Source organism: Erithacus rubecula (genome assembly GCF_903797595.1).
Source record: "Erithacus rubecula genome assembly, chromosome: 6".
Classification (NCBI taxonomy): domain Eukaryota; kingdom Metazoa; phylum Chordata; class Aves; order Passeriformes; family Muscicapidae; genus Erithacus; species Erithacus rubecula.
Genome location: NC_136688.1, coordinates 1,476,456 through 1,499,903, shown reverse-complemented (window position 1 = coordinate 1,499,903; position 23,448 = coordinate 1,476,456). Strand labels below are relative to the sequence as shown.

Below are 23,448 nucleotides of genomic sequence, written 5' to 3'. Positions count from 1 at the left end.
CAACCTGGGGAGGGGGCTGGGAATCTAACTGCATTGCCCACATTAATGGGAAGCAACATGAGCAGTTATAGGAAATACTTTGCAATATTTAATAGTATGTGGTAAAGTGCATGTAGCATGACATGTAAAAGCATGGACATCTGAACTATTATCAAGGCTGCAGGAAGGGGACAACAAATTTACTTTCAAACCATTTCTTCTCTACAAATGACTGTAATGAACTTAATAATAGTAACAAAGAAAGGGGAACAGATTTCTTACAAGACCATGCAATTTTCCTGGGATGTTGCTACCACTAAAGGTTGGTAAGCAGATTGCCTTTCCTATTATTAAACTGGAATAGGAAATCCTACTATATCCATGCTACACAATTGTTACCATGGAAAGAGCTGTGAACAGCTGTTGTTGAAACATTCCTTTCCAAGCTTTGTTTCTTCCCATCATGCAGAACAAGCCCTAAGTACAGGCTCCCAACTACTGCTGTATTTACTTGATGCTCTAGAAGTTGTCTGCATTTTTTGATCTTGATGCCCAGCTTAGGACAACTTCCATTTAAATCTGCACTGTTATCTGCTGAATTCCAGCTTTCTTACTTCCCAGGAGAAAAAGACAACATCCTTTGTCCCTTCACTATGAGTAAAGATTGGCTTTAAAGAGGTTGGCTTGCACTTCATCTTTCTTTTATTACACATCCTAATTTGAAAAATGAACCCCAACAGGAAACCTGTCATACCTAACCATGAAATGTCTTTGGCTAAACCACCATCCTTGATGGATTCCTTGATGATTAGAGAATCCTCATGCATCTTCTTGGAAGGAAGGAGAGCAGTCTGACTTGCTTGTATTCTGTCCAAATACTTCAAGTGGGGAATGAGTTTTTTTACTTCTGCTCTGTAATTATAGTCTGGGTCCTGGAGAAATTGAGAAAGTGGTCAGTTTATTTAACAGTCTGTGGACTTCCATTAGCACAGTACTGTTCAATTTGTATGAATGCCATATAATTTGAAATGCTCCTCATATAAGTTCTACTTGAATTGATCATGAAAATGTCCTGAGGACTGCAAAGACATAGCCTTCCCCAAAAGGTTCCTTTGTTGTTTACCCACTTGACTTTGTTTTTGTTGTATTATGTATAATGTGCAAAAGCATAGAAGGCCACTGATGCCCATGGAAAGCCTGGGTACCCTCAGCATTCAGTCAATCTGTCTCCCTGCCTTTGTGATTCTCTGGTGTTTGCATCAATACTCAGGTGATAGACTTGAAAAATGTTATGAGTGTTGCTACACCTGTTGATGGAGAAAGAAAGAACACTTCCATGGATTGTGTTTTTAGGCACACAGTAAAAAAATGCATAAAGCAAGAGTGCACTGAGAGTGGCAGAATACAAATGGACAGCTACCCACCAATCAATTGCTTCACCCAGGCAAATCTTTTGCTTTTCAGGATATCATATGAAATATTAGAAACCCCCACAAAGCCAAGTCCTCATTCAATATAGAGTGATCACAAACTGTGATCTGTGGGGCCTGGTTGGCTTGATGCTCCCTCCCTCTGCACAATGCAGCAATGACGTTGGAAGAGGGAACTCACCAAATAAAATGTGTTAGTTGTTGTTAAGAGGCAGACACTAATTTTCTCAAACTCTTTAATCTTAATTTAGAAAATGAGTCAACCATTCTCAGCTACAGCCAATTCTTAGCCATATTCTTCTCTGTTGGAGAGAAGAATTGTGTTACGCTCATGTTACATTACAGCAATGGAGGCTGCAGAATTCATCATCAAGTTGTTGCTCTTGGTTCAGATAACAGGGGAAGATGAGCTCATCTGAAAATCAAATTACAGGGAGCAAACAGGCCATCTGAAGAAAGAGCAGTAAATTTAGCTGGACCATTCTGTAGATTAAAAGTAAATAAATAGGAGAGCTTTTACAGACCTTTGGCAAGGGCCAGACTACAAGAAGGAGCTTGAGGAATTAGAGCTGGCCATCAAGGGCACACCAAAGTAAGCTCACATCTACTCTTTTCTATATGACTTTTCAATACACAAACCCCCCCCCCCCAAAAAAACCCATCCATTGAAATCAAGAAAGCAACAAAGTCCACAGAGAAGCTCTCAGCAGCCGAGGGCAGGCCTCACTTTGTAACCACATGAGAGCAAAGCATTTTCTCACCACATACACTGGGTGGGAGACTACAGGGAACTCACAGTCTGCCTCTGATGCAACTCAGTGTAAAACACACCATTGAGTGACTCCCAGACAAATTCACATCTGTGACCACTGAAACCTCCCCAGATATTCCTCTGTGGGTACCTGGAGCCTGGACTGTAGATAAGATAAAGGTGGCACTATTGTCCAGGTATTATCTCAGACTTAAGGGGAGGTTAACAAAGCTGGGAAAATGAATGTATCACTGATAATAGAAACAAAAAAATCCAGAATTTACAGTCACAAGGTAAGACAAATCAGCAACTCTGCTGAAATCAGTTTCCCCTGGGTAAAAGGTAATTTTGACAGGGGAAGACAGTGATCACCAGCTCAAAAGAAAAGACTAAGCATGTGGACTAATTAGCATTAGAGGCAAGAGATAATAATTGAACCTACAGCATAAAAGAACTGTGTAGCCAATGAGCATTAATTCCTTTGTTTGTTAAAATGTATAAAGCATGAAAAGTTTTGAAAGACTTTGAGACCCTACCACCAAGAAGGCCAGACTGAAGAATGATCAGCAGGAATCCCACTGGATCCATGGATGGTGACAATATCCTCTCTTTTCTATTTATTTTTATTTCTCTACCTCACATTTGCTGTTAAACAAAATCTGCATCACTGACTTTGGCATAAGGTTTGCACCATAATTAGGGCAGAGGCATCTCTGACTAATCAGATCTTAGCACCTACTTGCACAGGAGTAGAGACAGGCATTCTGCATGGAGAAGAGCAGGAGGGCACACCACCACATACTACTGCTCTTTGTACTTCCATTGTGGGACAACACAGAGCATTCCAAGGACTCATTTCCTCACCTGAACAAGCCAAGGGAAATCTGACATTTCTCCATTATAAGTACACTTAAGGACTGAAGATGCCAAATCCTCCAAAAATCCCACTTTCACTGAGCAGGAATGACAAGGAAATAGAATCAGACCTTCTGTGTAGTTAGGATACACTGCAGCATTTCCACAGTAGGGGGCTATGATAGAAGTGTCAGTAGCTGTATTTATCTCCATGGGAGTAGAAAGAGTAAGCAGGCATGCCTTGTCCATCACAAACAGGCAGTGCTTCCTTACTGCAGGAATATATTTTTCCTCTCATGATTGGATCTTCCATAAGGGAGAAATGCTCCAAAATGCAAAAATCATTTTGGTTACAAGCAGTTACAATGTAGTCCCTTATGGATAATTCCACCAGTTCAAACTAGAAAGACAAGTATATAATATTTTCTTTTGAATTACAGAGAGGAAAATTATGATAGCTAGAGAGCTACCTTCCATGGCCCCTTTTACTGAACAATAAGATCAAGCCAACAATTACATCTGAAAAATGCTATTAACTCATGTGTTTAAGAAGTGCCAAGATTTCAAATATATGTCTATTGCATGATTATGTTTTAGTGTTAGCACCTGTTTTCAAGTCAAGGAAAAATATCAAACCAACCTTTTAGACAAATTAACAGCATCAGCATGACTTCTTTAGAATACACAGGAAAGCTATGGAATATGTCACACTGGGAAAACAGCATCAGATCTGATTTTGGACCTGCATTATCAGCTGTTGGGATTTGCACCATCCTTAGTGAGACCTGTGTTTTACAGAACTCTGGGTGTGTCCACAGATTTTCCAAAAGACCTGGATGGCAATATGTTGGTGTTTTAATATACCAACAATGCTTTTTCATGAGCAGGAGAAAGTGAGAGTTATACAGCTCTGAGGCTGTTCACATAGAATTAGATCTCCCTTGCTGCACTTGTTGAGTGCCCTGAAACCCAAATCAGATCATGTATTACTGTGTTTTCATCTTTGTGACACAGGCTTTTTCATGCCTTCAACAAAATACCTCAGCAGAAATTATTCTATCATTTTAGCATGGAAGAGGTGAACCACTGTATTTTGTACCTTCAGCTTTTTCTGAAGGTCTTTTTGGTCATTTGATTTTAACCTTTCTGGGAAAGGGTAGCAAGTAGTTCCAACATTGTAGCTTTTCCTAGTTACTTAAAGCACTGTTTTTCTGAGGGCTCAACTTCTGAGCATGGTGGTGTTGGAGGACTTGCTTTAGACTGGAGAGCCTCCAAAAGAAATGCAAAAACCCTCAAAAATGGATATCTCACCACAGAATCACAAAATGGTTGAGGCTGGAAATGACTTCTTAAGATCACCTAGTCCAGCCGCCCTGCTAAAGCAAGTTCACCTGGAGCAGGTTGCATAGGGTCACATCCAGATGGGCTTTGATATCTCCAGGGGAGGAGACTCCACAGCTTCTCTGGGATGCCTGCTCCAGTGCTCAGACTCCAAGAGGAGTTTTTCTCATATTGCTGGGAAACAGGCCCCTTTACTTCACTTGTGGTCATCTTGGAGACCATACTGATGAGACCACAAAATCAACAGAAATCAAAGGTGGAAAATGCATCCCATGTCATCATTTAGAAATGATGCAACAGGAAGATGCAGAAACGTTTCTCATTTCCAACTCACAGTTTAAAAGAACTGACAAAAAACACAATATGGTTTCAAACCATATTGGTTTGGTACAAACCAAGTCCTCACCTCTGCAGAGTCTGCAGCTGGCTTCAGACAAATAAGATTGCCCTCCACTGTCAGGTGGCTCAGTTTGCAACAAAGACGTAGGAACTGCAGCTGGCTGATGTCCTCAATATTGTTCCCTTCCAGATCCAAAACCTCAAGGTGATCCAGCCAGGTCAGCTGGCTCAGGTCAGAGATATTGTTATAAGCAATGTAGAGTTCCTCAGCAGAAGTAAACAGAAGAAACATGTAAACCATGGGCTAGCACAAGTAACCAAAGCTTTGCAAAATGTTTTCTAATATTTGAAATACTAAATGTCACAGGATGAAACTCTGCAAGGTAGTGAACATTCTATCAAGTGTAGTTGTTGCAACCTTAAATAACAAGTGCTAATTTAGCCATACACTGCTTTAGGCATACTCAGGATCAGACCTGAATGTCTTAGCTAATTTTAAAAAGCTGTATTGTAGCATCTTCTAAACTAGCTCATGCAATTCAAGGCATCAAACCAAAGCCAGCCAGAAAGGCAAACGGTGAGGAGAATGAGGACTAAAAGTAAAGAATATCAACTGAAGTTAATCCTGAGACTGTAATTTGGCAGGATGCATCTATACTTACTTTTAGAGAGCTGCAGGAAGAGATTCCATCTAAATCTGAGAGCCCACACCGAGCCATCCACAGGACATGGATATGGGACAGTGAGGTTCCAATATCCCTTATAAAAAACAATTCAAGCTCAATTTGAATGAGTGAAAAAATTCAGGACTTGCTTTCTTTTTCCTAAGACTAGGCCACTGCTACTTCCTTCAAATCTCATATTGTTTACAAGAAATGCCATTAAAAATGTTCACCCTTGAAAGTAAGGAACAAAATTATATCCCTCTTTACTTATCCCATTGTCATCTTTGTTCTTGTATGATAGCATGTCATCCAGTTCTGTTTGATTAAGTTTATTCCAAGAGCTACATCATGGTCATTCTGCCATAAATCACAGGCAATTGCTAAGAATTAAGTGGGGTGTTCTCATGCTGGCATCATTGGCTGTACTCATATAACCCAAATTAACACATCTGAGCTGACTGCAGAGTCAGCCTCAGTCTGTCCCTCTTACAGAGTTACCTCTGTTCTGACTTTGCAATTGAAAGGAATGACACTTTTGAATCAGCATAAAATTATAATACTTTCCATCCTATTTTCCCACCCTTTGGGTGTAGCAAAATATCAATAAGGGATCATTTATATTAACTTTAAACTTTCTGGTCATAACCCAGAAAATCAGCCACAGACCTGCTTGAGTCCATGCACATGTAATGTCCTATTGACATTACAGTGCTGCATAATACAAAGATAACACAAAAAGGGTGGCAAATCAAACTGGGGCCTTAATCACCTGCCATCTTTGGCAACATTAAGCTGAATAAAGCCACTGGTAAAACATAAACAAAATACAACACTTCATCAAATCCCAAACCAACCAAAAGCTTAGAATTCTCGCCTGTAGCCATGATATCAGAGTATCTGAATAATAAGAAACTAAATACTGGGTAACTAAATTCAAAGACAGTTTATCAGAGGAAGTAGAAACTAGCATGGAGTTCACAGAAACACAGCAATGGCTGAGTTGGAAGGATCTTGTCCAACACCCATACTCAAGCCAGGCCAGTTTCTCAGGACTGTCTAAAATAGTTCTTAAATGGAGATTATTGGACCTCAGAATTTTGGATTAGCTATATCTTACAATATTCATTCTTATAATACAGATAAGAGGAAGTTATCTACAGAAAATTGCAGAAGATATAAGTCATGGGGGCTCTTGTAATTTTGAAATATCAAGGTAAAGTTGTTGCACTCTTTGTGGAGGACAGGGAACAAGACCAGCTTTGCATTGCCCTCTGAGAGCCTCATGCAGCTTTGATGCAGCTTTGCAGCAAACCCCTGTAGTCAAGCTGCATGCTCCAGGGATGCTGGGCATCCAGCCAGTCCCAGAGGTCAGGAAGGAAGGCTTTTATGAGTGGGGATAGACATATTCTTATCTGTATGTTTTTTGTTGTTTCTCTACCATCTGAATACTTGGGAAGGGCCTTGTCACGAAAGGAGCCTGTGTAAGTCTGAATAAAGGATGAGTGCAAGGGAAAATATCCCCAGGTGCCTCTCTTCTGTGATGGGGCAAATACAGGGTTGAATGAGAGTTTCTAGGTGAAATTGGGGATTTTCACCCCTCTGCCTCCTAGGGATTGGTATGTCCATGGGCATCATTCAGACCTGTCTGATTTAATCCATCCACTACCACTGCAGGGGCTGTATGCAGTGGGTGTCTCTCCCCCTTCCCTGGATGCTGCCCATTTCAATGAGCCCACAATGGATACACCACACAATGAGTTTATGTAACATTTTATAGCTTTTGAGTTGCAAACAGTGCAGCTGATTCAATGGCCAAAACTAAAGTAAAAAAGAAAAATCTCAGTCTCATTGAACATATCTTTCCATCCAAGGGTAGTCTTCCCTTGAGGAGAAAACCCCCAAATGATATGAACCACAACACCTGCAGGAATTTTGTGCATCCAGGAAGCTTGCCTCTAGTGACACAAGGTTAAAGAAAGCCAAATTCATATCACCACATCCTTGGCCTGGCACAAGATCTTCCAGGGTCTATTTACATTGTGTATATTTTCTAAATAAAACAAAAACTGATTCTAAGGCTTCCTTAAGGAGCAGATGCCTCCCAAAGTAATATTTACAGAAAATTTATTATTAGATTTGCAAGCCGCACGCCTATAATAAGAAAGAAATTAAATTAAATTACAAAAACAGAACCTACCATCAAGCAAGGCCAACACAGCCATAAACACAAATATGGCATTAGGAATAACATGAAGGGATTGCCTGCTCATTTCATGATCCTCTTCAAGCACTGATGAGATTTTAAAATTTTGGGGGAATTTTCTCTTCTGTAAACTACTGAACAGAGATAAAGGGAAGTAGTCAGTCTCGTTTTTGTGTCATTGAAACACTGTTTCTGATAGATGCTCTGTTTATCAGGCCAGCAAAACTGAAGACAGTCCTAACCTGATTACATATGGTAGAGGAATATATGGTGAATGGACTTTATTTCCATTTTTAATTTGTCTTGAATTTTTAACTGAAGAGTTTTTGCCACAGAATGAGAATGCAGTAATATGCTTTTCCTAATGTTTCACTGTCAATATAAAGAATGCCAAAGCAAAGCAGAGGATTAATTCCCAAGCAAGTTTTACACAGGTTCCCAAGAACAAACAGTTATTCCCTCTAGTCCTTGATCACTCCATGCATTTGTGGAAGCAGTTTCCTGCTTAGAAGTTTAAGACTGCAGAGTTAAATCCTATTTCTCTCTGACACAGTTTTCTGTTCCAGAGCTGGGTTTGTGGCTAAACCCTGTGCACACAGACAGGGCCAGTCCCTGCTCACACTAGCTAGCCCATGCATGGCACACTCACTAGGAATTATTAGCTAACAAGTCCTTAAAGCATTCTCTGGCTGTGCACAGCATCAGAAGAAAACCCTAACTGAAATGACTTCTAAAGGTAAGCCTACTTTCCTTTTTCATCACAATTTGTGCTACTAAGTTTAATCTCAAATCCATTCCAGTTTCATCCATGGATTTGCAGCCCTGACTCTCCTACAGATAACTGGCATATGTCAGGAGTAGCCCTTTCCAGGTTAATAGTAATCAAAGTTGATGAGCATTTGTATCCCTAACAAAGGAATTAGGTTGTACATCCCATGTCTTGGGTACTTGCAGAAGGTAGACTCTTTGGCAGAACCTTTGTATGTTTGCAATGCATCCCAGTGTTTGGTAACAGGGTCTTGTTATTAAAAAAATGCTTAAACTGACACTTCAGAATAGAAAAAATTATAGAAGCTAATGGGAAGTGGTTTCTTACAAGGCTGAAGCTGGCTCATCTTTAACTCGAGAAACAAAATACTAAGAAAGCATCAACTTTGTTGCACTGTTTGGCACGACTTGGCTCAGTTTTGCTCTCTTGTTTCAGGGAAGAGACTCAGCAGCCCAAGGTATCTCTTCTCCTGCCCCTCATGAAGGAAACTAGCTCTTATGAAGAGCAAATGACTGCCACCCTTCCTTCCCTGCTAATTTAGAGGCAATGAGGAAAAGAGGCAAAAGGTCTTTTTCCCCTTTGGGCCCTACTGCAGAATCAAATTCCTCTTGCTGACACTAGGGTCATGCTAGCTGCTAGAGAAGCCTAAAATTCTGGACCATGCAGTCACATTTTGGTCCTGCAGATCTTTACATCTGCATCTGTAATGAGTCATCCCCAGTCAGAGATGTTATCTCAGCAAAGTACATCTGCAAACATTTTATTCAGTAACTAACAAACTAATCTTTTGGAAGCTGCATGATTCATGCTGCAGCATCAGAGAAAATTCCCTTGCTAATTACAATAGAGATAATTGCCCTTAAGAGCATGGCTGCTGGAAGGTGAAACAGCCATGTAGCTCAAAGCAAGCTGCTCACAACTGCACGCACCTGCATTTCTGAAAATTCTTCTGAAATATTTTGGCTGGTGGGACAAGAACTTAAGAGCTTGCAGGAGATGGGAGTGTCTTCTCTGGGACCAGCTCTAGAGCATCTGGCACATGCACCTTGGAGGGGGTGAGAGCAAAGTGAGGAATTGAGCACACATGACCACCATGGCTGTGCAAGTGTACACACAGGCATGTTTTCATTTATGTTAAGTGCAGAGGGTGAGATCTGCCCAAACTGGAGAGATACATTTATTGACTTTTATTTAAATGGAGTTAAATGGAATCTGCACTCTGATAATGATTTACGTGGGTAGATTATTTTAAGGTAATAATAAACTCTTAATAACAATTTATCAGGGTAGTAACACAGAAAATCCACTATAATTATACATGCAGTGTAATAAAACACTCCCTCTAAAATAATCATTGACCAAGGCTGAAATTAATGAGACATGTCAGAGAGGAGGATTCTCCTGTGTTGGGCATGATATACACTTACAGAAAATTACAGAAACTATTCCAAAAATAGAAAGTAAGATTGAAAAGTTTGATGGCTGAAAGAAAAAAGCTGGGACACTGTACAAGGCTGGTGGCAGTTGGTCACATGATGCAGCACAGGAGTGTTCTAGTGATGTCCAACCTACAAAGAGCTTACAGAAGGAAAGAGAAGACACTATAGAGGAAACATAGCTCCCATTAATACAAAGAATAATCCAAATCTAGTGGAAAAGTGTCCTGTCCCAAGTGACACAGAAACTGGGAACTTTACAGGAATTAAGAACCTAAGCCATTATATATCCTGCTCACCCCTGCTATGGTTCATTCCAGACAGGTTTGAGGCAGTGAGATGGAGCATGGGGTGGGGATGTGTATATCATAACCTTTGATGTTGATAAACAGAGGATTACAGCCCCTGAAGCTGCCAAACCAGAGTCCTCCTGAGTAATTACTCCACATGTGCTCCTACACACACACTTGCCTGCAAAGCACACAGTGAATATCAGATCATGTTTTTAGTATCCCAAAGTGCCAAGAAATCAACATAGACTCTCTTGTTTCACTTTTAACCCAAAAATTTGCATTTATAATTGATTTTGAGAAAATAATATTAATAAACTGAAGAGTTTGAAGCCTGGGTTCCAACTATCTCAAAATAACTGCTGCAGGGATGGGAACTCATCAAACAGCCCAGTGCTTCTGTGAGGGTCTTGGCAACACCCTCCCCACTTGTGCACAATCATTTAGTAATTTTTCCCATGAAATCTGATTCTCCCATCTTGTCATCACTCCCCCAGGCTAAGGAGAGAGCAGAGGGGCAAGGAACAGTTTGGCTCACAGCATCTAATAAGAAGTTTGAGAAATAATGTGATCTTCCATGAATCCAACATCCTTTTTCTTCAGGGACTGATTTGATCCAGCCAAATTTTTACTGGATGAGTATCATGTCTAGAGAGCCAAATCCTACTCTTGGTTTCACGACAATAAATCTTGAATAACTCCACTGAGCTCAAGCTACCCAGTAAACACAACAGCAAAACCCTGAACACATTTGTCAGTTTAAACCCCATCTTTTCTTCTTGGAGTCGGTTTTGAATCATTTACCTAGAAATAAAGCACTAAATCCATGGAACTTGCAAGTAGTTCCACACCTGCATCTGTTGAGTAAGTCTTCAGAAGCAATACATCTAAAATAGCCATTGATGCAGATTTTATTTATTTTAAAGATTGTTCTGAAATAAAGATTGCTAGAGAGTGTCCAAACTACAGTCTTACAAAATAAAGGAAGAAAAAAATCCCATCTCTGATCTACAGAAATCAAGTGGAATTTATCAAACCTCACTGTCATAATATTGATATAGTTGATGTCAGCACACACTGGCTTGGTTGTACAGATAATTCTGACATCTGAAACAAAAGCTTTTAAAGCCTGAATATTATTAAAATCAGTAACATATGCTCTAATAGGAAGCTTACATAAAAGTTTCATTGTGTTCTCAAATAGCTGCATTCAAAATTGTAAAACTGATTGTATGCATGTGTTCCTTGATCAAATCCACGGCACAGCCCCCAAATCTGCAAGCAGTGCTGAGGCCACGTCCCTACTGTCCCTGCAGTGTCCTTTCACAGCTGAACAAATGTCATGTGAATGTGATGACCTGCCTTGCTTTGCAGCACTTCAGCCTGTTGGTTTCCTATTCACTCTTCGAAATTCAAGTAGTAATATGCTGAGAACTGTTGGCTTGGTTCTCCTCTGTCTCACATCTTACATCACCATGACACACAGGCTGCCTTTAGCATCTTATGCTCCCTTGTGCCAGAGTGAACCACAGCCCAAGGTGCAAGACAACAAGGATCATGTCTCATCTTTTGCTGCCAGAAGGCCACTGTTAGGCTGAAATACCATGGAAATGTAGCCCCTAATAATCTGGTCTCATTCTGCCTTCTGAACTGTGCAACTTTTCAACAGAAGGAGTTCCTGATCCTGTTGAGACATGCTGTTGGAGACTTCAAAAACTAAGCAAAAAAGCGAGTTTGCTAGGCAATTCTTAAATACATCAGAGGAAGGCTAGTTTGTTTCAGGCTGAACAGAAAGCATGCATTTACCAAATGTCTTCTTGAATAAAAATTGTGTCTATGAAATTCTGTTTTCATAACTCCCTTTTACATGCAAATGAAGAATTTCTGTGCGAACAAAAAGTTATTGTTGCCAAAGGTCTTTGCAGTAGCATGTCTCTGTTGTCCCAAATTTTTGAGGCAACCTTACCATGAATAAGAAGCTGTTTCCAAAATGGGCTACAGTGCTAATACCCCTGGCAAAAACAAATTTCACTATTTTATTCTAGGGTTGTGGGGTTTTGTTTGTTGGTTGCTTGCGTGTTAAGTTCCAAGTTTGGAAAGGAGCAAAGATCTCACATATTGCTTTTTTTTTAGCTATGGATCTCGGCTGAATGCTTCATTGACAGCAAAATGGGTGTATAGATCAGGGAGAACATTCAAGTTGTCACACTTCATGCAGCCTGTGACTCTGCCTTTTCAAAGGGAGAGACACCTGCCACAGCTTTTATGGGCTACTAAGGCAAATTACAATTATCAAGGAGCTACTTGCTTTTGGCCAGCACTTTTACTAAAGCAAAAGCCTGAAAACAAGGACAGGACCTGGCTATGGCAGCCAAAACCACAAACTATCCAAGGCAGTTTGGCTGTTTTCCAGGACAGGAGCCAAGGACCACTCTGGTCCTGATAAGAGTGCTTGAGCTCTGCCATGGACACATCTGTGGCCATGCTGCAACCACAGACACTGTATAAAAATCCTTGTTGCACTAACACCAGTGCCCACTGCCCCCTGCCTCCCCCTCCAGCGTTGGCAGGCAAGGACAGCATCTGCACACAGGAGATGAAAACAGATGAAAAACCCAAACCCAGTGAGATACATCTCTGGGCTATTCCTGATTTATTATAACTTTTTCACTTGTCATTGTTGCTTCTCATTACCTCATTGAAACCACAGTAGCAGCTGCAATATTACAACAAATGCTATATTACCTGCAAGAACTTTATTTTTCATGTCAGATTATACCTCATTTAAACAAAAAGTGCTTTGTGAGACCAACAGGAGAGAGATATTTGTAAGTGGGAATGCTAATACATACACTTCTGTAACTTGTCATACTTGTGCCTAAGGTAACTGAGATGCTTACTTCTATTTAAGTTAATACACATGAAATGTAGCTTTAATTTCAAGTGCTCTCATTTTTAGTTGCTGTCAAAAAAACCCTCAGAGCAGAATAATAGGCTTGATCAATGCTGATGGAGTGAGGAACAGCAATTCCTTATCACACGAATATACACCATGTGTGGGAAGGATAACGTAATTTTGTGTTAATTTCTTTTTGATCATTAAAACTTCTTGTCAGCTTAGTTACTGCTATAGGATTCTCACAATGAAAGAACAATCTCTGTAACTCAGCTCCCACAATCTGAAAGGAGCAGAGATTGCCAAAGTGTGGTCCTGTCGAACAAGATTTGCCCTTGACTACATTTTTTCCATCCTACTTCAGCTCCCACCCTTGGCATAAAGCTGCACCCCAGAGAAACTGTAGAAACTTGACACACCATGGCTGCATCCCACTGGGTGCACTACACCTTCCACAAGGCCAAATGGATTTCCAAGCAGCAAAAAGTTGAGACACACAGTCAATAAAACTCTCACACCAATGGATCCATTGCCCCTCAGTTTAACCCCAGAGCCACTGACAGTTCCTGCAGCTTTGGCAATTGTTCGTTCTCACTGCTGAAAGCTTACATATAAAAAAATAAAGGATTATGAAACTGTGGTTTCAGAAGGAGTTACTCACATTGAAGAATTGAATCTCACAGTGCTTTGAAATTTCCTGCATAAATAACTTTTCAGTCTCCCACATGTTGTGTGCCTGTTTCACAGTATGTTCCAGGTCTGAGCTTTGACAGAGTAAGACAGATATGTTCCATCTTTGCTTTAATATAGATTTCATCCTTCAAAATCAACACTTAAAACTTCTAATGCTTCAGGGTAAGCAGAAGGAATATTCTGTAACAGGTCCAAATCATCTGACAGATTCAGTGGTGTTAAGACATACCACCAAAAAAAAAAAGAAAAAAGGAAAAAGGAAAAAAGTCCCTAAAAAAGTCTTTTTCTGTGTATCAAAAAAACCCTGGAATTCTTGATTAATTGACCACACACAACTACAGAATTGGACCAACTTGGATTAGCTATTCAATTTTTGTCACGGTAATGGCTATAGAGTTTCCACTGCAAAAAAAAAAAACAAAAAAACAAAAAAACAAAAACAAACTTGAAATATTGCAAAAGAGGGTTGATATGAAAACCTAGAGAGAAAATGTAATTTAAAGTGATTCAGTCTGAATATACAACGGTGGAAATGCAGGTTCTTGTGATTCTTTAGGTTAGGCACATTTGTATGACATTAGTGATTTCCTTCTGAGGCTGATGGCCTTTTCTTCTTTGTAACTTTTCCTTTCTTTATTTTTTTATCAGCGTATACATCTAATAAGAAAACAAAAAATAAAGAAGCTTGCAAGAAACAGATACAGGTGCAACTTGGGCCTGTGAATGACAGTTGATTTTCTCCAAATTTCTTTCCTCTCTCAGCCTCTAATGTTCACTACAGATCTGCATGACAGACTTGTCTCCAGACGTCCTGAGTCAAGACTTCTTCTTAAACAACAGCTACAAGTGAGAATTTCTCTGCTTGTACTGGCCTCCAGATGTTCTTTTACAACTAGCAAACAAGATGCAGAAGAGAAGCTTGGGGCACCTCAAAGCCCATCAGGATTACTGAGAGAGACAGGACCTTACAGATTTCCATACTGAGGGTGTTACTACAAGGCAGAGCCCCAGCATTTCCTTCACAGCACACCAGCAGATATCCAAATCTGGTGCAGGTGTGTTAATCGGATGTAGATCATCTTGACCTTGCTTTTGAGGCAACTGTAGTTGCTCTGTCTAAGCAGAGCAAACCAAACCTCTCTGAATTCTTGCCCATGGTGAGATGAAATAGAAGAAAGTGGAGTGGTAGGATTGTGAGGTTGATGAAGCTCAAACCAGGAGATACCACAAGTGATCTTTCAAACACACAGTCCTTCATAAAGTGTAGTGGTAGGTTTCATTATCAGACCTTTGTGTTCAGGTTCTCACCCTCACAAGAGCACATAGTGCAAATTATGGTAAAGAGTGGAGAATGTGCACACATTACACCTGCTGATGAAATCACAACTTCACCTCTTAAAACACAAAGACATTTCAGTATTTATTTCTTGTAGCTATTGATTCAGCTGTTGATGCATCTGAGAGGTCTGATGCATCCTTTAAGTATCTCATGATAGAAGAATAAAATTTCACTACACACAAATGAGGAACATAGCTAGAGAAAAAGAAATGTGCATGTATTTTAGGGGGGAAAAAAGCAACAGGCCCTTTGTGTGCAGCAATGTGTCTGCAGAAAATAAGAACAACTAAATCAACTCCTGTGTGGAGAATATTTTATAGAAATTAAATAATGAAACTGATTGTACACTGAAACTCTACCTATTTATTCATTTTTACTCCTCTCACTTGGCAGTTACAACTGACAAATACAACTATTAGCATAATTTCCCCTCCAACCTGATTCCTTCCCTTTTTTAAAATCAGCATTTACCTTGCATTCCAAGAACGTATTTTCCCACTGAACATAATTATTTTCAATAAAAAAATCAAACAAGCTGCGGAGAAGCAATTCCCTTGTAGGAGAGAATCAAAACAACCTACAAACCCATTAAACTAATGCTGATTATTTTCTTATTTCCATGAAGACAATCTTCTCACAGCTGGATTCCACTCAGGAAGGAGGCACCCAGCTTGAGCTGTTTTTGTGTTATTGTGTCACAATTAAATTCTTCTAAGGATCCAAACATCTGGGACTCTGCTGTGGCAAACCCAGGCCTGAGCCAGTAAGGAAACCCTATCTGTCTGTGAGTGTGGGGTGTGCAGGGAGCCAAGAGGGGCACCCAGGGGTCACTGGAGCCACCCACTGTGAAGGTGCTTTAGTCTCAGCAGTGAAAATCTCGGGAGGTGTGAGTGTTTCTGCCAAAGTGGCTCCTAGATGGTCAGCTTCCTTAACAGCTCCACTGGCAATGGGATAATTACTTTTGCTTCCCAACCCTGTTCTTTGGCGTTTCTCACACCATGATTTATAACCATTTTTTTCCTCATCACTGGCTAAAATGAATATTAAGGTGTAAATTTTCTTAAGTGAACCCTGACACTGACAGCTGAAACAGCAGCTGCAAACTGCCTAATAACCAGGCATATAAGTACTTCTTTGCTGGCAGAAATCCACTAGTTACTATTGACATTTTGATCTATCATATCCATCCAGGGCATATAAGCAAGATCATGTTACCACTAGGCAAAGCCTTGTACACAACTCATTCAGAACACTGTGTCTGCCCTGGATAAAATAAGCAACTGAAATGGAAAATATAGCATATTTATACAGCTAACCCAGGATGCTGTAGAAACAGCAGCTAACCCAGGAGCTGAGTTCTATTTTTTTGAAGACCAGATAAAGCTGAATAGGTGCAAGGCATGAGAAAACATCCTGAAAGGAAAGGCCACTTTTTACCAAATAAACTCAAAGGAGAGTGTCTGTTCAGATAGTGGGCAGAGAGGTGGCACAGTTTTTTAATGGGCTTGTGTGACCTTGCAGTAGTTTACTGGCAGCCTTCCTGCACACATTAACTATTACTTACTTTGCTCTTTCACTAGCTGTGTTCACAATGCAAAAAGTGTTGCTCTGGTCTGTGATGATCCTCTGATGGTTTTTATGTCCCACATTGTATGGCAGTCACAAAATAGAAACAGGATAGTGGTGTCCTGGGGGAAGAAACCTGCAGATCCTCTCTGCTCTGTGAGGAGAGAGATGCACTGTACACTCCTCACCAGCCCTGCCACGGCCAGGAGACCCAAACCTGGAGCTGCAAGGGCAGGCCCTGCCTCATCATCCCCTTCCTCACAGGCACACCCTGTACCTGACTGTCTGAAATAGAAGGCAGAGCAGTTTCAGCTGGGGAAGGCTTCAGAAAATGGGCTGCTGATGGGAAGACACTGCAAGGCCACAGGTTTGTTTTGGTGCCCTCTGTGTTTGCTGCAGAATGGAGCCCAAGCCCCATCTGTGCATTTGTACAGAAAAAGTTCCTTGCTGTCAGGTCCCCTGATATCTAAGGTCACAAAGACACATTTTCTACTTTGGGCACCTGACCTGGTGAAATTAAACCAGAGGTCTACCCAGGACAGATAAGTGGTCAAAGCAATCAGATTTCCCTAGAGCCGAAGGCAGATTGTGCTTTTCTGAAAATAATCCACTCAACTAAAAGAAGCTGTATTTCTATCCCAAAATCATTACATTTTATCAATAATATGAATATCCTTAAAACCATCAATGCTAAATAAAACTTGAGGTCACAGCAATTTTTCCCAGGTTTGTAATACTCTCGGGGTTCTGCAGGCACTAATACAAAGAAGGCTCATTAATACAGAGATTAAGATTCAATTTAAATGCTTTCCTAGCTCTTGGAAAGAACTCTAAGTCCTCAAAGAACATGTTCTTAAGACAGACTTCATAGCATCTTTCACTGCTGAAGGACATTCAGTCCAGACAGACAAAAGAATTAAGAGGAACACTTCCTACAGAAACTAGCCTGCATTTGAAATTAAATGCTTTCCCCATCATGAAATATGAATATGAAAGTAAACAGTGCTGAAATAAGGGTTTGAAAGGATTGATCCCGACCAAATCAGAGCATGTGTAAGAACAACCTCAAGAAAGAGCACCCCAATTCCTTACCAAACACAGTAAGAAACTGCTGCAACACAAATACATCATCTCTTGACAAACATTTGCACTTGTAATGCAAACTGAATTGACTTTAGAAACTCTTTGGGGATTTTAAATATCATAACAGCAATGCTGATCCTTGTTCCCCCAAACCTGTTGCTTTTACATGTGATATCCATGTATCAATGTACATGTTACTACACATCAAACATAGCAATGCAGTAATTGCAAAAGATTAGAAATGACAAGCAGAGGAAAAAAGCAGGAAAAAAACTGGAGAAAAGAGATGGGAAAGGAGTAAGTAAAAATAACAAGAAAAAAAGCAAATTTAGGGGAATGATGCCCCCACATTCCCCCTGTTTGAGGGAAAACTATTCAGAAAATAGTTGGTGCCTAGACACACTATCAGCAGTGCATCAAATTTTGGGGTGATCAGTGTCGTGGCTTAGTCTTGTACAAGATGTTGCAACTTGATCTAGACCCAGCAAAGCAATTGGACCAACGTTTAATTTTCAGCTTGTGGGCAATGCCACTGAAAATAAACTTCTTGTGACTTTAAAAACACAAGATATTATATTTCCTTAAACTCTTTTCTGGGTAAAAAGGAGGTTTATTGCTAAGTTAAAATATCTGAAGATCCTGATTCAAGTCTCAAAAAGTACTTTTAAACATTACCTTAGAGTCCTTGCCCTGAATTAAGAAATAATTTGTTTGGTTCTGGTTTCTTAAAGTCACAAAATGATCAGCAAAATCTTTACTTAAATCACTTGGCTCATATTTGCAGCTATTTTTTTCACAGCCAAGAGGGCTCAAAACATTTCAAAATGTGAATACAGAGACTCCTGTGTTGCTAGCCGTGTCTCCAGAAGCTGGTGTTAAAAAAAAAACAAATCAAAATCTAAGGCTCATAAAAGCATAAGAATTGTTGATTTCGAATGCATACTCTGCACCTTGTTCATTTAAACCTCCAGACAGTTCTAACAACTGAAACAGACCAGGATTACTTCCCACTTGTTCTGAGGGATGCTTCTGCAATAGTGCCAGACCAGTTAGAGAATTGCAGCAATGAAATGTTAACTCAGTCTGGATGAAGAAAATCTGCTTTCCTTTCCCTATATCCTCCAAACTCACTTTTGTCCCCAGACTTTGCAGTCTCTGCATTTCATCTCACTAAAAATATGAGATATGAGCCTCTCTGTTAGAGGCAGTTTCTCAAGAAACTCTCAGAGCAGATCACTCTTTGCTGGCTATAATGTGTAGTGCTGAATGGGAGGAAATGAACTTCAGCTGCTGGAGCAGCTTCTTCTGGAAACTTATGGGAACCACGTCCCAAGATTCCCTATCTGATTTAAAAGCCCTTTTGAAAAGATATCTATCTAAACATTTTTAAACAGATCTTTTCATTCATCCCTGAATTGAGAATAAAAGCAATCTGATAAAAAATACACAGGCTACATGCCAAAGAAGTAGTAATTCATTGGTCTTGGAATATAGTTCTTCTTCTGGAAGCATTTCAAAAATGAGGACCATGGCCACGACAAAAAAAAAAAAAAAAGAAAAAGAAGAAGCCGATTTTAGCAGGCACTTTTCATCCTCAATTATCAGTCCATAAATCTAGAATTTCTCCATTGCTAGCAAATGGGTGAAGGTCACCAAAGAAGGACATAATGAAATTATTGTGACTTAGAAAATTAACAACAATATGAACTTTTTCCTTTTCACAGTACACTGGATTTTCCAGAGCCGTTTCCTTTAGCAAAGGGCCAGTAGAAAAGCAAAACCCAGAAGCAGCCAAGAAAGAAATTCCCTTTCAACCACCAAGATCAATTATCTGCAGATAAACTTGGATATATTTTTCTATTGGATTAAATGAAATAGTTGATAATGGTATCCTTTCAAAGTTTCAAGTATTCAAAAGTAATGCAAGCTTTAGGAGGATTGGGGAAGGACCATGAATTTAGAAGTAAGGTAGATCAAACACATTTCCCATCAAAGGAATCACAACTTCTAGAGGAACTACCAGGAGAAGCCAATATCCAAACCCACTGACCTAGCAAGCCTTGATCTCTCATAGAAAATTGTAATACAAGAACACCTTGATTCCTCACTGCCAGAACATGACTGCTTTGATTTCCATTGAACAGTGCATGGCAATGCACACCTCAGCATCCTCACAACTTAAGTTCCTATGTGAGGTTGACAGGAATAAATGCCTCAAAAAAAATTCAGTAACTGAAGTCAGGATGATAAACCTTCATTTTGACATCTACCAAGTCAATTAATCTTCCACTTTCAAAATGAAAAAAAAATTTAAAAGTTCCAATTCCATTTAATCTAAAAATAATTAGGTAATCCTACTCTGCAAGGCAAGATGACACAAAAATAAAGTAACAAAACATAAAGTCCCCCCTCTTATTACCCACTCATGCATGCACAGTGACAGCCTTTTCTTCATAATGATTCATCAAAATATGTTTTTATAACATAAAATAGAGTAAATAACATTAAAAAGAATGTCTGCTTTTAGCATCCCAAGTATGTAAAATACACTCTTTTTTCTGCTTTCCTGTCCTTGCCTTCTTTTCAGTAAATAAAACCAATCTTCCCGTTGGTCCTAACAAGACATTTCCTATTATCTGCTGCCCATTTTCAAACTACAACCACAATGATTCTGACCTTATGGCTGATAAAATCTGTGGGAATTACTTTCAGTAAGAAGGAAGAACACTTTTTCTGTCACCCTCAAAAAGCCTCATTTGGAAGGGTTTGGTTGAATAAAACAAAATAATCTCTTTTTGGACAGAATCTAAATATCAACAAGATTAATTCAGAAATAAGATTCTGAATTGTGGAGCAAATGGCAGCAGCCTCTAGAATGGGAGCAGCTATGTTGCATTAGGTATAGCAGGCATCACTACTGCTGTGGCAGCAATGTTGCTCTAATGGGCATTAAATTGACATGATGCAGACATCCAAAAATAAAGTTCAAGTACAAGGCTGAGCTTGCATGGGATGTGCTCTTAAAAGATCTGTTTTTATCAATGACAGATTGTCAAAGATATGAATAAATAAAGCAAAGCTGCTGCTGTAACTATACAGACTGAGTTCATGTCTAGGAAAGCTAACAAAATCTTCTTCCTTTACCTATTCCCTGGGAATTGCATTTAACTGGCACACAGGAGGAGGAGCAGGTAGTTTCTCCTGGAGCCAGAGTGCCTGGGAAACATCACAATATTAGACTTGATATCCAAGCCCAAACATATTTGCATTAGAGTAGATCAAATCAAAACTCAACTTGAGACCAAGCATTCCCTGCATCCAGGTCCACAAGGGTGTCAGGTCAAAGAAAATGGTTTACCAGAATTTTTCATGACAGAAATTAGAGTCTCAGAATACAGAGATGTAAAATCCTGCCAAAACCATGAGTCAAGCAGTTTAGTTTTCCTGAACTGGATTCTTATATTTAGTACCAGCACAACTGTTGACACATTTTAAGAGAAAATGGAGTTTTGATCAAACTAAAACCCACTTTTTATATTTTTGTCCTTTTTAATATAGTATTTCTTGAAATTGTCAAATACCTCTTAGTATTGTCAAAAATTATTTTTTTTTCACACACTATTTACTCCTCTATTGCAATAATGGAGAGATTTCATGCCAATGACAATGGTCAGTTGCTATTAAAGTAATTGCAGCAATGTAGAATTACCACTCTTACATGCTATGGATTAGGAGTCAAGAAAACCAAAATTTAGACTGCAGATACTTCATCTCAACACCAGAACAGGGGAAAATAAGATCAAGGTGTAGCCACTGAAGTCCATTAGATACTTTAGAGAGACCAAGAATAATTTATTGCGATTTCTTATGATGGAACATGTTCTCTTAAAAAGAATTGACATTTTCCCCCATGAGTTTAGCAGATACCCATAGAAAGCCAGAGAGCAGTCCTGTTTAAAACAGGGCCTTTTACACAGCCCTTTTCTGATGAACTGTATTTTTCCACTTTGCATTAATTGGCAAGGGTAATACAGATATCAGCACAGGAGAGAGAAGACAGCTATGCTTCCTCATTGTGATGGTTTTCACTTCTACCTTTGCAACCAACCAACTCCCTCCAGCTGTCTGGGAGAAAACATGATGTTTTCATGCAGCTCAGCAAGCCAGGGACATGCAGGCTTCACAGCAGCTCTCACAAACCTGATTCTATTGACTTCAGTAAAGCCAAAGTGATTCTCATCAGCTGAGGAACTGGTCTGACCTGTACAGAACAGACTACTGTACACAGTAAAAGCCCAAAGGCTAAAACACTGAAATTCAAGCACCTAGACATAGATAAGAGGGGAATTTTTAACTCCTTTCAAATGTGTAACAAATTTCCATGGACTTCAGCACAGAAGGAACTACCCTGGTGGCAAACTAGGGCTAATTCATTTGCACAATTTCAGCTACACTGATTTATTCTAGATCAGGTCCTGTCCTTAAACCTCTGTGGTAGTGGAGTATATATTCATGACCTAATCCATTATCATAGCGTGGAGAAATTGAAGGAATGAAAGCAGCACAAATGAAGATTTTATCACTTAAATAAAATACAGGGCTGTTATTCTTTATATTTATTTTCCAGAATCATTCATTTCTTACCTCACAGATGCAAGCAAGCTATTGTTCAACTTCAGTTCTCTCAGATTAGGCAGATGCACACCTGTGGGAACAGAATAAAGAATCACTTTGAGGACCTGGGATTAGAGTAAAGGAAAATTATCACAATTACAAATTGAAGCATCTAATTTTACAAGCTATTTTCACAATTTCTTAGCTGTTTCTGCCAGGCCTATGCTGGACTTCTTCTAAGAAAATCAGTAAGATTATTTCACTCAAAAACTATTTCATCCTTTGCATTTTTGAAACATATACGTATTGTCTGCATGACTACCCAATTACAATTTTTGAACCTCTCACTGGAAATTCTGATATGGCACCTTTCCAGACAGACAACAAAAGAAACTGGCTTGATGGGTGTCTGTTTTCTTTGGTCTGATTCCCCATCCTGATTGACTTTTAACTGAGTGATGCTCTGCAGAGTTAAGGGATACTTTAGAGAATAGCATTCCATGACCTATTTAATGGCAAGTAGTGATGGACTTACTGGATGCACAGCCAAGTAACACCTCTTCAAAATATAACTTTGAGTCAAACAGCAAACACATAATGTTCCATGTCACAACATCACATTTCACAGTTCACAGGCCCCCTAAATGCTACATTTTGCAAAGCATTGCTTTCTTATTTTAATTTTCTGGATAAAATTGTTTATCATTGTTTACCATTGAATTGCACAAGTTTCATATCTATAAACCCCTCAGTATTCTGTTGTTATGGGGTTTTTTTCATATCCTTGAGACTTTTGCCTTTTTGGTTCACCCTAAATGTATCTCTGAACCAAAATCATACACCAAATCCCCCTGAGGTACAGAATAATTTAGACATAAGCTCAAGTCTCAGAAACCATTTCTTAGGGACAGTAGCAAATGTGTACCCATTCCCACTAGCACAGTTTACTCAAGGCTGATGAGCATCCTCCAGTATAACATGCAACCATGTAGAAGCAATACCAATTTCAGACAAATTGGATCATTGCTGAAACATTAAAATGTATTCTCAGCAAATATTTTTATGAGTTCTCTGAGTAATCACTGTCTGGAAAGGGTGATTTACCAATGTCCAGAAGGTCACCAGTCGAGTGCTTTGCAAAGTATAAAAAAAAGAAAGGGGAGTGGGATCCCAAAATCAAAGAAAGGAGGTCATGTTGT

The 23,448-nt window shown here is 39.5% G+C and overlaps 1 protein-coding gene across 6 annotated transcripts in view; it reads right to left on the bottom strand.

Moving 5' to 3' along the window:
- The window catches only part of LRRC56 (leucine rich repeat containing 56), a 58,824-nt gene that overhangs the window by 9,256 nt on the left and 26,120 nt on the right, over nucleotides 1-23,448 (bottom strand). For all 6 annotated transcript variants that reach the window (XM_079310023.1, XM_079310025.1, XM_079310026.1 and 3 more), the window contains 4 exons: nucleotides 22,280-22,340; nucleotides 5,358-5,454; nucleotides 4,763-4,960; nucleotides 734-911 (listed from right to left, as the gene is read on the bottom strand). In XM_079310023.1, coding sequence (XP_079166149.1) covers nucleotides 734-911; nucleotides 4,763-4,960; nucleotides 5,358-5,454; nucleotides 22,280-22,340 — 534 coding nt within the window. The remainder of the gene's footprint in view (nucleotides 1-733; nucleotides 912-4,762; nucleotides 4,961-5,357; nucleotides 5,455-22,279; nucleotides 22,341-23,448) is intronic.